General features: G+C 42.1%; 1 protein-coding gene across 5 annotated transcripts in view; it reads left to right on the top strand.

Annotated features, from left to right (window-relative positions):
• galnt2 (UDP-N-acetyl-alpha-D-galactosamine:polypeptide N-acetylgalactosaminyltransferase 2) overlaps positions 1-11209 on the top strand; it is a 107586-nt gene extending 96377 nt beyond the window's left edge. For 3 of the 5 annotated variants that reach the window (XM_071409468.1, XM_071409473.1, XM_071409471.1), the window contains exons 6-16: positions 126-191; positions 1469-1590; positions 3000-3087; positions 3616-3703; positions 4705-4808; positions 5507-5633; positions 6514-6606; positions 6827-6910; positions 7157-7301; positions 7703-7822; positions 8135-11209. In XM_071409468.1, the coding sequence (XP_071265569.1) occupies positions 126-191; positions 1469-1590; positions 3000-3087; positions 3616-3703; positions 4705-4808; positions 5507-5633; positions 6514-6606; positions 6827-6910; positions 7157-7301; positions 7703-7822; positions 8135-8290 (1193 nt within the window). In that variant the 3' untranslated portion in view covers positions 8291-11209. The remainder of the gene's footprint in view (positions 1-125; positions 192-1468; positions 1591-2999; positions 3088-3615; positions 3704-4704; positions 4809-5506; positions 5634-6513; positions 6607-6826; positions 6911-7156; positions 7302-7702; positions 7823-8134) is intronic. The other 2 variants (XM_071409470.1, XM_071409472.1) reach the window with 1 other exon arrangement.
• Positions 11210-13938: the final 2729 nt, after the last annotated feature.

Here is a 13938-nt window from a genome sequence, read left to right as displayed (position 1 = left end):
CGCTTTATATGAAACAGAACTGAATAAAGTCTTCATAAACCCATTATAAGGCCTATATAGATGTTTATTTGACATATGTATATAGATGGTTTATTTTAATAACCGTTTGTTGTCTCGTGGTTCAGCTGAGGATGGAGCTTTGTTGGGGAAAATTGAGAAGATCCGGGTTCTTCGAAATGATCGACGAGAAGGTGAGTGGACAAATGGGAAAAGGAATAAAACTGTTAGTTGGAAATGAGTGGTCAGGCTTCATTCATCATAGTATTTGATGCCCATTTTTATTGACCTTGTCCAACGCTGCATGTACCCTAATCAGTGATTTGCCAGTTGTAAAAGCAGAGAAAAATTATTTGGGCTAGGAAAGGATTGAGTTTAAAACAGAGTCCTGATTGTTAGGGCAATTCTCATGAAAAGCACTGAACAGGTTTATAGGGGCCAATGGGGAGAAAATATACACTCCAGAACAATGAAGAGTTTGTAACAAGCAGAGTATATTTTTGAAAAGTGCTTTGTGTGCTGTCCAATAGAAAGAACATTGGGCCAAAAATACCTGGCTGCAGTCCTCTGTTCATTATCGCTATCTCTTCAAAACTGATTACCTCATTTACAACTCCACAATCCCACACTGCACACTGCCCCCTTCAACCAATTAAGCATGAATTTGATTATCGAACCCGGGATCAAAGAAAGTTAATATGAGCTAGCACTTCAGCAAAGATACTAGATGACTTCAGAAGTCCATTAAAACGTACTAATTAAATACACTGAGTGTACAAAACATTAAGAACACCTTCCTAATATTGAGTTCCACCCCCCTTTTTGCCCTCAGAACAGCCTCAATTCGTCAGAGCATGGACTCTACAAGGTGTCTGGAATGCTGGCTCATGTTGACTCCAATGCTTCCCACAGTTGTGTCAAGTTGTCTGGATGTCCTTTGGGTGGTGGACCATTCTTGATACACACAGGAAACTGTTGAGCGTGAAAAACCCAGCAGAGTTGCAGTTCTTGACACAAACTGGTGTTCCTGACATCTACTACCATACCCCGTTTAAAAGCAATCTTTTGTCTTGTCCATTAACCCCTCTGAATGGCACACATACACAATCCATGTCTCAATTGTCTCTAGGTTTAAAAATCATTCTCCTCCCCTTCTACACTGTAGAAATCATTCTCCTCCCCCATCTACACTGTATTGATCAAGTGACATCAATAAGGGGTCATAGCTTTCACCTGAATTCACCTGGTCAGACTATGTCATGGAAAGAGCAGGTGTTCCTAATGTTTTGTACACTCATTGTAGCTATCACTTTAATAATTTAACCATATTTTGGTGATATGCACATCCCAAACTTCAGAGAACCGGTGCTGGGCAATACGTATACTTAGATAAAGAAGTTAGAGCCTCGCACACACATGAATAGCCCATTGTGTATTTGTAGATTACATCATGTTGTTGACACCTCCACAGGTCTGATGAGATCTCGGGTGAGGGGGGCCGACGCAGCCACTGCCAGTGTTCTCACCTTCCTGGACAGCCATTGCGAGTGTAACGAACACTGGCTGGAACCGCTGCTGGAGAGAGTGGCTGAGGTCAGTGTGTCTGTCCCACAGTCACAGAACACGCACACACCTGACATTTAGTGCACACACACCGGAACACATAATGTTCAGCATTGTATTGAAGCTGCAGCCACCGCTGACTATGGCCTGAGCTCAGACGCTTACCGTTATCCTGTTATTAGCATTTTATCTGCTGCTCACTGCGCTGATCTGTTGAGTTGTTGTGTTGGCAGAGAGAGGAGAGCGCACCTGGAGATTTCTCAGACAGGCAGGAAGACAGACACAAAGACATGCAGACACTGGCAGGGGGCAGGTGGACAGACAGACAGACACACACAATGACACACTGACAGACGGACAGGCAGGGGGGCAGCCGGACAGACAGACTGACAGATAAACACACTGACAGACATTGGTGATTCAGAGGGGCTAAGACGAGCACAGGTAACGATAGACACATTCAAGGTTCTTAAATGGATACACAGACAGAGGGACAATTTGGGGTTCAGCCAGGTAGGGTAAACATGACTAGAGTTGCTAAAGAATGCAATATCGACAAGCTTTAAGAGTATTACCTACTGTACGTGTACGTGTCACTCAGTTGTGGGGAGGAGCTGCCGCACCCTCCGCTAGCAAACAAGTGCATTGCACCAGGACGTGCATCCTGTTGGGCACATGCCCAGCAAGGACGGTTCAAAGAGACACACACACACACACACACACGTGCTTGCAAACAAACAGAACAACACAGCTTTTCAACCCCTCTTGAGTTTTCCATTATTTTTTTACTGCGTACACTTGGCTTCAACACTTGTTTACTGCTGTCGGGTCTGAACACAGTTTAGGAAAACTAAGTAATATGATTTAATGAGCTCTAACTCACCGTTGGTTTGACCAATCTTCCATGGAACACTGTCACTGCTGTAGTTCTGTTGTTCCAACAAAAGACTTGGAATAGTTCTGAAATGATTCAATCCATCTGATTATGTCACTCTCAGCAAATCATCCACTTCCCTCTTGGAAATCTATTTGTGTTCTGGCTGCGTTAGGCTCATATATTTAAGTACAAATTTGGGCAAATGTTTGACTCGCCGTAGATCTGTTTTGGACTAACTTTGTTATAGCTTTTATCCAGTGCCTGGATTGAAATTATGCTGTGGTTTTACTGAATATTTCAGTCCTTCAGTAATGCTGAATTCAGATCCAGTGGACAGTCTCTCAATTGGTTTGAATTGAGAGACCACCTACCTCTGTTGCCCCCATGCCCACCCCATAAAATACTTTTTGGCTTCTTTTGGTTTAAATTAACAGTTTTGGTGGCAGAGGGGCCTGGATGTTGGGAGTCTTTGTGGCCCGCCTGGAAAATAATGTAGCAAAATCTAGCGGAACACTCTGGATCTTTGTGGTCTCATCTTAATCTCTCTTTACTTCTCCCACAGGACAAAACGCGAGTTGTTTCCCCCATCATCGACGTCATCAACATGGACAACTTCCAGTACGTAGGCGCCTCGGCCGATCTCAAAGGAGGTAAATCCCACTCATCTACGCCAGCAGCTTTCCTTTCCTCGCTAGGGCAGGCTGGCCTTTAGGAAAATCACACTGCAGTTTTCCACTCGGTGCCCAATGTCACCTTCTGCCAAAGATGTCTAGGTTTTTTGGTGTGTGTGGCTGGCTGGCTAGCTGTGCGTGCACATGTGTGTGAAAGCAAAGAAGAGAATAAGTACATGATAAATCTTGAAAATGGGAATGCCCTTTGGAATGGAAACTATTTGATTGATTCGTCCAAGGATATAGGCAGATAACATTAGCACGGTGTCGTTGTGTATTCTATACGGCTTATGAGAAGTGTTATGTACAGCCATAAGAAAATAGAGGGAATGCCACAGATATGTGATCTATCAGATAGGCATTGTGTGTGATATACATTTTAGTAGGAATACAATCACATCTGACAACCAGCATGGCTTTTTCCTGTTGTCAAAATGACTCAACTCTTATTCACTTGAAATCACTTGAAACCTAATCTGTACCTGGTGTATGTTTTTCCACCTCTAGGATTTGATTGGAACCTGGTCTTCAAGTGGGACTATATGACCCTGGAGCAGAGGAGGGCGCGTCAAGGAAACCCCACTGCTCCAATCAAGTAAGCCACCCTCTGCTCTGTCTGTTCTTTCTGCTGCCCTTTCCTGCCAGCCTCACCTCTACTAATAATTCATAGCTACGCATCTGGGCCTGCTGGAGGAGATGCTGAGGCAGGCAGCATTAGATGTCAGTATCAGTGTGCAGCGTCAGAACTGAGTACTCTGGGGAATACGGGCCAATGCTCCTCAAAAAGACCCGGAGCCTTTGAGCCTCTAAGTCTCTGTCCCGTTTTGTCCCTGACATCGGCGAGTGCAGTAAACAAAGGCAGAGGTGATTGAAGATGTTCGTATCATCTTATCCAGCTTTGTCTTAAACTGTGTATGGTGATAAGGGAGAAGAGATTTGATGGGGATATTGCTGTTAAAGGATAGATTTAGTACATTGACCTATTTTCCTGCAATTCTATCACTTGTAGATCAGAAAAGAGGGCAAAAACGTTGATTTGTTCAATCAATATGAGCTCACAGAAATGATTGTTTTACTAAGTAACCCAATGTCAGATGCATTCTCTCAGTAAACATGGTTTACCAACAGAGGGCAGCATTTAATCGATATCCAAAGGCTAGAATTTGAATTTGGCCCTTAATTTCCTAAAATGCATTTTGTTCCTCTTCGCTAGGTGATGGTAATTAACCCAAAGGGTGACAAGTCATTTTTCATAATTTGTTTAGTCTGACATCTTCCACTAGAGCCATGGATTTCCCAAAAGTTCATTTAAGAGAGTACAACAGCAGACTAGTTCAAGATGCTCATTATGTTTTTCTTCCTTTTAAAAAACAAAATGGCCTCTGAGCAGAAGTGGTATATTATTCCCTCCAGACAGCCAGAGGACAGGACACCACAGCCCCTGCTGCTGCCAGGTTACAGGGCCAGGCTCTGTGCATCACATGCTGATGACAGGACTGTAGGAGAGCTGAACTTGGCTTGACTTTGCTAAGTCTGTCTCACTGTTTTGTCTCATGACCCTGACGAACTGTACTTTCGGTCATACCTCTTTCTCAGGACTCCCATGATTGCCGGCGGACTCTTTGTCATGGACAAGGACTACTTTGAGTTGCTGGGGAAGTACGACATGATGATGGATGTGTGGGGCGGAGAGAATCTAGGTAATAGGACACAGAACACTAGGAACGCTTGAGCTTGTTTGACATTGTGTGCCTGGGGAATGGGAGAGGAAGTGTGCCCCACTCTAACTTTTGTTGGATTGGTTTATGATGTCCATATGTCAACCAGGAGTTGAGGAGAGATGGACTGCATCACTTCTTCTTTTTATAAGAAACAATGTGTTGATCCCAAATTGTTTGCATAGTCAATTTACACACAGCTCTGACACACACTTAATCCACCAGACATGCCACCAGGGGTCTTTTCACAAATTCAAAAAAGTGTACAGTATTATATAGAGCCTTTATTGCATGGAACTCTGATCCATCTCCTATGCTCAAATAATCAGTAAACCCAGTTTTCTTAAACTGATAAAGCATCCTCACAACACCTCTCCCCTATTTGACCTAGATAGTTTGTGTGTATGTACTGATATGTAGGCTACGTGTACCTTTAAAAAACAAATGTATGTAGTTCTGTTCTTGTCTATTTAATGTTCTGTATTATGTCATGTTTCATGGTTTGTGTGGACCCCAGGAAGAGTAGCTGCTGCTTTTGCAACAGCTAATGGGGATCCTAATGCCAAATATTGACATTGAAGGTACCAACCGTGGGAAGTTATATCACAATGAAATGTAACTCTAAAATCTTGCCATAAACCGTTATATTAATATGTGTGTTTTGTGTTTGGACATTGCAGAGATCTCTTTCCGCGTGTGGCAGTGTGGCGGCAGTCTAGAGATCATTCCCTGCAGTCGAGTGGGACACGTCTTCAGGAAGCAGCACCCATATACCTTTCCTGGGGGCAGTGGCACCGTGTTTGCTAGGTGACTATTGATTGTCCCTGTGATGTGATTTAGACTTGGCTAAAGTCTGCCCTCTTCAGTCCAATATGTGTAAACCTATTCTACATACTGTCATATAACAACCAACCAGAGTGACGGTACATTAGGCTTTTGAAATTTGAGTCATAAAGAATACCCACTGTACAGGCTAACAACTGGCAATTGAGTTATACCACTAACTTTCCCCTTATTTTCCCCTTAACGTTACCGTTCTCAAAGATCCAATGAAATTCAAGCTGAGGCGGCGGGGTGAATACCTGCTAGCCAAATGACATAACTTGCGGTTGTAGCCCATAGAGGGCCTGTTTCATTCCTCTGAAATTCACATCATAATACCGCTGTTCAAGTCTAGCTGAGCTGCAGTCATTAAAATAGAGGCGCAGTCAGAGCAGAAGCCTCAGCTCTGCTCTCATCTTGGCTTCACCCCTGCAGTGTCAACACTGTTCAAGTATGCATCACATCAGAGTGATTCATCAATGCGATGAGAGTGAGTGAACGTTCCTTCACTGCCAGTCTGTCACGCAGCACTGGAAACCCCACAGATTGCCAAGTCTTAGGGTGTGTGCTCTTATCTCAAAATAGTTGAGGACTGTCACTCTCCTCCTGTGTTTTCTGAAGCTTGAACCGCTTCATCACTTTCTCTTGCCCTGTTCAAATTATTTTGACAGGCATCCTTCATTGAAGAAATAATAGATATGATCAAATGAACCTCCAAGCAGAGGTTCTATAACATTGACTATAATTTTTAAGCTACTGTACCATGAAATGGATTTGGTCAAATCAGTGACTATTTCAAGGACTGGAAGAACCAGGAAGGCCACATTTTTGTAAGTATTCTAACATGGTGTCTGTCCGTCCACAGGAACACGAGGCGAGCAGCAGAGGTGTGGATGGACGAGTTTAAGAACTTCTACTACGCCGCTGTGCCCTCGGCCCGAAATGTGCCCTATGGCAAGTAAGTGTCCTTTCAGACACCGTTCTTCCCATGATGGCATCGCAGACTGCCCTGCTGAGCTTGTATAGAATATCAAAATGTCCCTTTTTCTGACACCTCCAGAAGGTCAGATAGTACACCCAGTTTTAGTAGTGATCTCAGTTGCCCCCGGATGGCTGTCTGTCTCTCTGAGATGGCTGGTAATTAGATGAGTCATGGGTTTCCTCTGTGTGTCTGGCAGCATTCAGAGCAGAATGGAAATGAAGAAGAGGCTGGGCTGCCAGCCATTCAAGTGGTACCTGGAGAACGTGTACCCTGAGCTGCGGTAAGTAGAGAGACCACACCACCACAGTGGACCAGCAATATGTTGCTTTGAAAACGGACAAAGTTGAATGGAAAGACATAACTGTTGACTGTTTCCCCTACCATTATATAGGCAGGACATAGTTTGGGGGCCTTTGCTGCTTGCCACTTAGAAATTAAACTAGGGGAAAGACTGCGGTGGGTGGCATATACCCACATCTTGTGATTTGACATCCCCTTGACTTGTGCTGTGTGTCTGGCCCTTCAGGGTCCCTGACCATCAGGACATTGCCTTCGGCGCTCTGCAGCAGGGAGGTAACTGCTTAGACACGCTGGGACACTTTGCAGACGGAGTGGTGGGGGTCTACGAATGCCACAACGCTGGGGGAAATCAGGTATCATTCAGGGCTCAGGTACTGCTCAGATCCATTACACATAACCAAGCTGTGCACTGGGCTGGGTAACACAATGAGGTGGGTTTACTTTATAAATAAAACACTGCCGCAGCTTTTCAGAGGGTCACAGTGCAAATGTCAAAGAGTTGGTCAGGTACTGTACTGGACAGTAAACTAATGCTTTGATTGGGTGTCTCCGATTCATACTGATGAAATCCATTTTGATCATATACTAAGCTGGAGGAGGGGATTCTGGGAGTCCAGCCACTGTTAGTGTAAATATGTGTGATTTTCAACATACATCACATATTCACACTTGACAAAGACAAACGCTTTAAAAATGGATCTGTATAATAATTCAGGAGTACCTAAACTGTGCCAATGTAGCAAATTCACTGTGTCCCACTCTTTGTCCGCAGGAATGGGCGCTGACCAAGGACAAGTCAGTAAAGCACATGGACCTTTGTCTGACGGTGGTAGACCGCACCGCAGGCTCACAAATCAAGCTGCAGGGCTGCAGGGAAAATGACAGCAGACAGGTGAGCGAGCTGAGCACCACGGATCAGATCGATCAAAAAGTACTAGTAGTAAATGAAAGTGACTAACCGCAGTCTGGCAGTTAGCATGGTAATAGAACATTAATTTTGTTTTGCCATGGAATGTGGATTATGATGGATTGGGATGATCCCTTTGGATATGCATTGTAGATAATTCACCATAAACTCACTGTCAATTGAAACCATTAGTGATTATGGTACTCACAGTACATACAAACCTGTGACTGATTTGTCACCCTTATTTTCCCCTGTCCCCACCTCCCCCCTTCCTGTCCCCACCTCGTGTGTCACCAGAAATGGGAGCAGATTGAGAGCAACTCTAAGTTGCGGCACGTGGGTAGCAACCTGTGCCTGGACAGCCACAGTGCACGCACTGGGGGGCTGACAGTGGAGGTGTGCAGCCCCAACCTCAACCAGCAGTGGAAGTTCACTCTCAACCTCCAACTCTAGAGAGAGACAGTATCCCCACCACCTCCTCCACCACCACCTCCTGCTCTCCTCCCCGGAGCCACATAGACTAGAGCCACCCAGCAACAACTACGGACAGATGGACGGACAGACGGAGGCCCCCTGAGGGGCAACAACACACAGAGGGAAGGATATGAAACTACAGACCAAGTGGGATGATGATGCTTTCCATTCAACTATATACCTCAGTGTTTCATCTTTAGTCCTGCTCTTTGGAAAGTGAATGTTATTCTTCTTAATGCAGGTGAAATGGAATTAACTTTCTGGATGTTTTAATTATTTTTTTTACGTGTTCCTTTAAAATTTCTCTTTCCACTGAAGTTCACTGCGTTTCTGAAATGGATGCGACTTATTTTGTTGTCCTTTTTCTCTCTCAAGTAATCTATCTTTGTTGAATGTAAAAGACGTATTCCATAGAGGTTCCCTGACTAGACCGAGACGGCCCAGGAAGAAAGCTGATGGTTTTGGTATGGTTTCAGTTGGGGTTGGGGTTGGCCCCTTAAAAGTCCTGCTGGTAGAAGGAAAGGACTCTACGCACTGTTCCTTTCATTCACTGAAACACTTCTCTACTGATTGGTGGGCTGTTCTGACAGAGTGAACAGTAAAGAGATGGAGAGAACAAAATCAGTCTTTTTCTTCTACAATTATACAGAATTTTCATCCTGCTCCTGTCACACGTGTTGTAAAAAGGTGCGTCGTCTGATCAGAAGGGTGCTCTTCGCGGGTCTCTCATGGATACTTTTGGGGCCAGGAGTTGTCGAGGGTGTGGATGTATCGCTGCTGGGTCATCAGATTGTAGCACTTGTTGCTACGACTCTTCATTCTTTTTCCCATCACAATTGAATGGAAAACATTAAAAATATATATATATTTCATTCATGTATTTTTTCCTTTGCAAAAGCAGTAGTGTCCATGTTTATTGATTTATTTGTAACAGACATTTAATAATTTTTTGTTCAATTATACTGTAGAATAATCAACTAAGTTACACAGTAAATTGAACTGATATTTCTTTATACTCGTTGCTTGACTGTGCTCTTGTGAGTAAAAACGTATCTATTTACTGTACCAATTTTCTTTTCCTTCTCCCTTTTCAGTGTGTGTTACCATGGTAACAACCTCATACAAATGAGTAAATAGTTTATTACAGGGTAATGTTGGAACCATCATTTCCATTCTTAGAAGTTCTATAAGTGTTCTTGAAATGTTCTCACACACAGTGTATGTATACATTGGAGTCCTTATTGTCACTATTTGTGATTTGCCATTTTAGAAAAGTACACTTCATCTGAGGTAAACGACAAAGACAGCATTTACATGGGAGGGCCTTGTGTTGCATGTTGTACCAATACTTGAGCGTCTTTTTTCCCCTGTCCTTTTGTTTGTCTCGACATTGCACGCATGCTTTGTGAATGATGTCTTTGCCTTTTTTGATATCCATCATACTGTAAAGGGGAATGTGTTTTTGTGCACTAGTGAACAGGTTTCTTGAAGGAGGGCAGGTCATTCGGCTATAGTTAACTGGACTCAAGGGAGAAAAGCAATAAGATGTTCTTATTTCAGTATCATTGTTGTGCATTTAGCTCGCATCTGCTTCGGGTCTATTCTGATTGGGTTATTACATTAGCTTGTGATTTATGTGGTACTTTAAACGTTACTGTTAGTTTCTGAGGGGCAGCAGAAACCACCGCTAATGTGATGGCCAAAGGAGCCTATAACGACTTACGAAAGCAAAGATTCATCCATTGACATGGCATTGTTTGTCTCGGTTGGGATGCCCCCAATTTCAATAGATTAATTTATTCTAGAATAGCAAATTACTAATTATTCAGTAATATTTGCTGTCTGTATTTTGTGAGCCCTCATTATATATGCATATATCCCTTTGTTCTACACCATTCTGGTCAAACTTTCGTATACATAGGGAGACTCCAACCACCATCAGTATAGAAACAAGCATCACAACGACAAAACAGATGCAACAGCTCCCATCTCTAACTTGTGTGGAGGTATTGCATTTCAAAAATGCCAAAGAGATGAGGTATCCCACAGTAAGAGATGTGGAGCAGGGGATAGAGGTAACATCCCATATTTTACCTGCAGTATCTGCAGTTCAGAGTGAGCAGGACTATGGGATCATGAGAATTGGGTGTTGTAACCTCCCATGTGAGAGAGGTTAGTAGGATTATGACAAGTTGCACATGGTATGAGCTCTGTCTGCCATCACGTCACTGTTGAAATTGTAACAATTTCAGAGATCATGTCAATTGTAACAATTCAAATGTGAAAGTTCAGATGGTTAGAGGGAGGCCTACAGTACTAAATGGGATTGCTTGTGTGAACATTGTCTACATGGTGGCAACGGTTGTTCAAGTATTGAATAAAGCCTTTTTAGTAAGACTTGTGTGAAAATGAAGTTTGCTGTTCACTTTAGGAATTACGGAGAAAAATAATCTTAGAATTACAGCCACATTTTAATTGGATGAAATGTTTACATAGCACAATGTGCCAAAGTTATTTACTTATTTGATTTGCATTGTCAATACAATTTGTGATTCAAGTTTAGGTGAGGGACGTGCATTGACTAAATGACTAATAAACCAAATTAATGATCACAAGAAATTGTAATTTGGGATATTGAATACGGTTTGTTTATTTTTTTGCTGTAGGAAAATTGGGTTGATTGATTCAAATCAGTGGCAAGGGAGGCAGCATGGAGGTAACATTTAAGTGTATATCTTTGTATATACAGTACGTTTGTCTATGTACATACTGTAAGCAACAGCAGTTACTAGTGAGTTGGTCTACTGTACAGCGCTTGTAATTCATTGTTTTATAGTTATGGCAAATTCAACTAAATGAGGAAAAATGATTAACTTAAATAAATGCATTTATATAAGAGGTGTGGACTTTCTTTGCTAATTAAGAGTCTTCAAGGAATGCAATGAGGAATAAAGCTTGGATTTTAATGATGGCTGTTACCAAACAACTCAAATCAGTTTTCCTGACCTGCTTGCTGTCATTGCTATGCAGTCATTCTCAGGGGAAAAGAGGCCAGTTTTGTCATGGAACAGAAATAGCCTCTAACAAAGAGATCCAGTGTCTGATTTCCAATCTGCCCATTCTGGACAGCATACTTGTTAAGTCGTGTGTGTACAAGCGCACACTCCTCTCTAGCTCTCCCGCGTGCAAAAAAATAATGCCACTTAATGGATCCGTTTCGATTTCCATGCAACGGGAGCAGTATAGATCAAATGGTTGTGTGTATGGAATTAAGGTCCAGCTCCTTGCATGTACATGGCCAGTGGGAACTAAAGGGTTTGTACTTAATGTGTAATGCTCATCACATCCCAGGGTAATGTAACAGACATTAGTTGATGACTCAGCAGCCTTAAACAGACCATCTGTCACCCACTACTACCTACAGTACAGCACATTAGACATGCACCATACTCCTAGCCCACAGGGGGTGCTAGTGTGATATGCCCATATTGGTCACTATTTAGAAGGTGTATAATGTTAAGGGAGCCTTTGTAAACCTTTAAGGCCTACATAAACTCTTGACACTGGTGGTGTATAAAATCGTGAACATTTATTAGATGTGCAACATGGTGTAAACACAGAGGTGGTAAACATACGATTCACGAAGTCCGTCATCAGGGTGGTGTACTGTTAACATGAAGATCACAGAGGGAAGGTTTACAATAGGCTACATACACACTCAATGAGGAGAAATAACAAACACGCACGATACAGCAATCACTTTTCCTCCACCGATGAAAAACACAGACAGGACAAGAAGCAGTTTCTACAACATTCCCAGAGCAGTCATACATTGCAGTTTGTGTGTTGTACATAGTTTGAATTAATCCGATACGTTAGGAAGTTTGGTCCAGCTTACATGAGCTATTTACATATTATTAGTACAATGTCAAATACACCACTCTGGAACTAGATTTAATTTTACCAACTACCCTTAATATTAGTCTTGGCAACTTTTCTACTGACCATTGATTGAGCACATTTTAAATATTTATATTTCAATATTATCTATAATTTTTTACAGTATTTTGATAGCACCTTATTGTATTTTTTTTTTTATTAATAGCGAATAATGAAGCCCTGAGGTCAGCAAAGTTCATTTCCTTGACTGTCTCAATCATACATCTTCAGGTCCCAACTTTAGACTTTCAATTGTCAGAGTGCACGATAGGCCTACAGAAAGGCATTTGTTGTTATTTTTTTGCTACTGTCATTACACTTTAACATCTTGTAATCTTCCACTGCGTTTTAGTATGGAAATTACTAACAAATGGTGTCCAAAATTTCTAGATTACATATTAAAATGTATTTCAGCAGTCTTGATCACTAATGCAGAGTGGAGGCTGAATTGAATGAAAAACATTCACAAAATGTGTTGGCTTTTTACTAACTATAAAAGGACCCAATGGGCATTGGGCTGCCTGACTAGCCAACTTACTTGCATGCAGTCTCAGTTTGTCCATTAACAGCTACGGGTGGAGGCGGGTGCACGAGTGGTACCGTGGTATTGGCGCTCTATATGCTTTATGGGTCTGAAAACAGCAGTAAATAGGGAAAGGGGGATATCTAGTCAGTTGTACAACAATGCATTCAACTGAAATGTGTCTTCCGCATTTAAACAACCCCTCTGAATGAGAGAGGTGGGTGGGGGCTGCCATAATCGACATCCACGTCTTCGTCGCCCGGGGAACAGTGGGTTAACTGCCTTGCTCAGGCGCAGAACGACCTTTTTTTTTTTACCTTATCAGCTCAGGGATTCGATCCAGCAACCTTTCGGTTACTGGCCCAACACTAATGGCTACCTGCCACTGAATACCAGAAGATGGCATGTGGCAATAGACTGAGTGGGCTGTCAATCAACTGACCTCATTAATTTTACAGAGCAATGGTAAATTAACATTGCCTCTCAGAAGCTAGGGAATTACAGTGACATCAGATTGACACAAAGACATTTCAGGAAATGATAAATGGCCAAAGATGATAAAAAATATCTGGCCTCAGGAATTGGATATGGCTTGGCCATTGATATAGTTTATGTCTGTTGTCTTTTCTAGTAGATTGCTTTAAAGAACCAAATATTGTAAGGGTTGAACAATAAACCTAGTAATCTAATCCTGGAGTGAGAAAATAATTTCATGAACACAGATGCACTATATAGATGGTAAACTGTCATTTTTTGTTTGTTTTATCCATCTTGAATAAATTATATATTTTTTTAGATATTCTCTGCAGAAGTTGCCACATGATACTGGCATGAAATGCCTGGTAAGAAAAGGAGATGTTCTATGTAAAAGGCACTGAGAATATATCTAATACATGGCTGGGCAATAAAATAAAATACAACTGTCATATTTTATCTTATTGTAAATTTTAGATCATACAATTTCAACCTGAGAATTTAAACTAAAGCAGTTCTGATTAAAACTGAATACAGGGGGAGGGGGATTAACAGCCCTCCATCTCTCCTGATTATAATTGGTTCATGAAATCACTCAGAGTAGCAATAACGGATCACCACACATGAGTCATCTGCTCTCTACTTGGCCATAGTGATATTAATAACATGAAATATGGCCTAATAGACATCG

This window comes from Salvelinus alpinus, chromosome 7 (genome assembly GCF_045679555.1).
Source record: "Salvelinus alpinus chromosome 7, SLU_Salpinus.1, whole genome shotgun sequence".
NCBI classification, from domain to species: Eukaryota; Metazoa; Chordata; class Actinopteri; order Salmoniformes; family Salmonidae; genus Salvelinus; species Salvelinus alpinus.
This window is presented reverse-complemented; position numbering and strand designations above follow the sequence as displayed.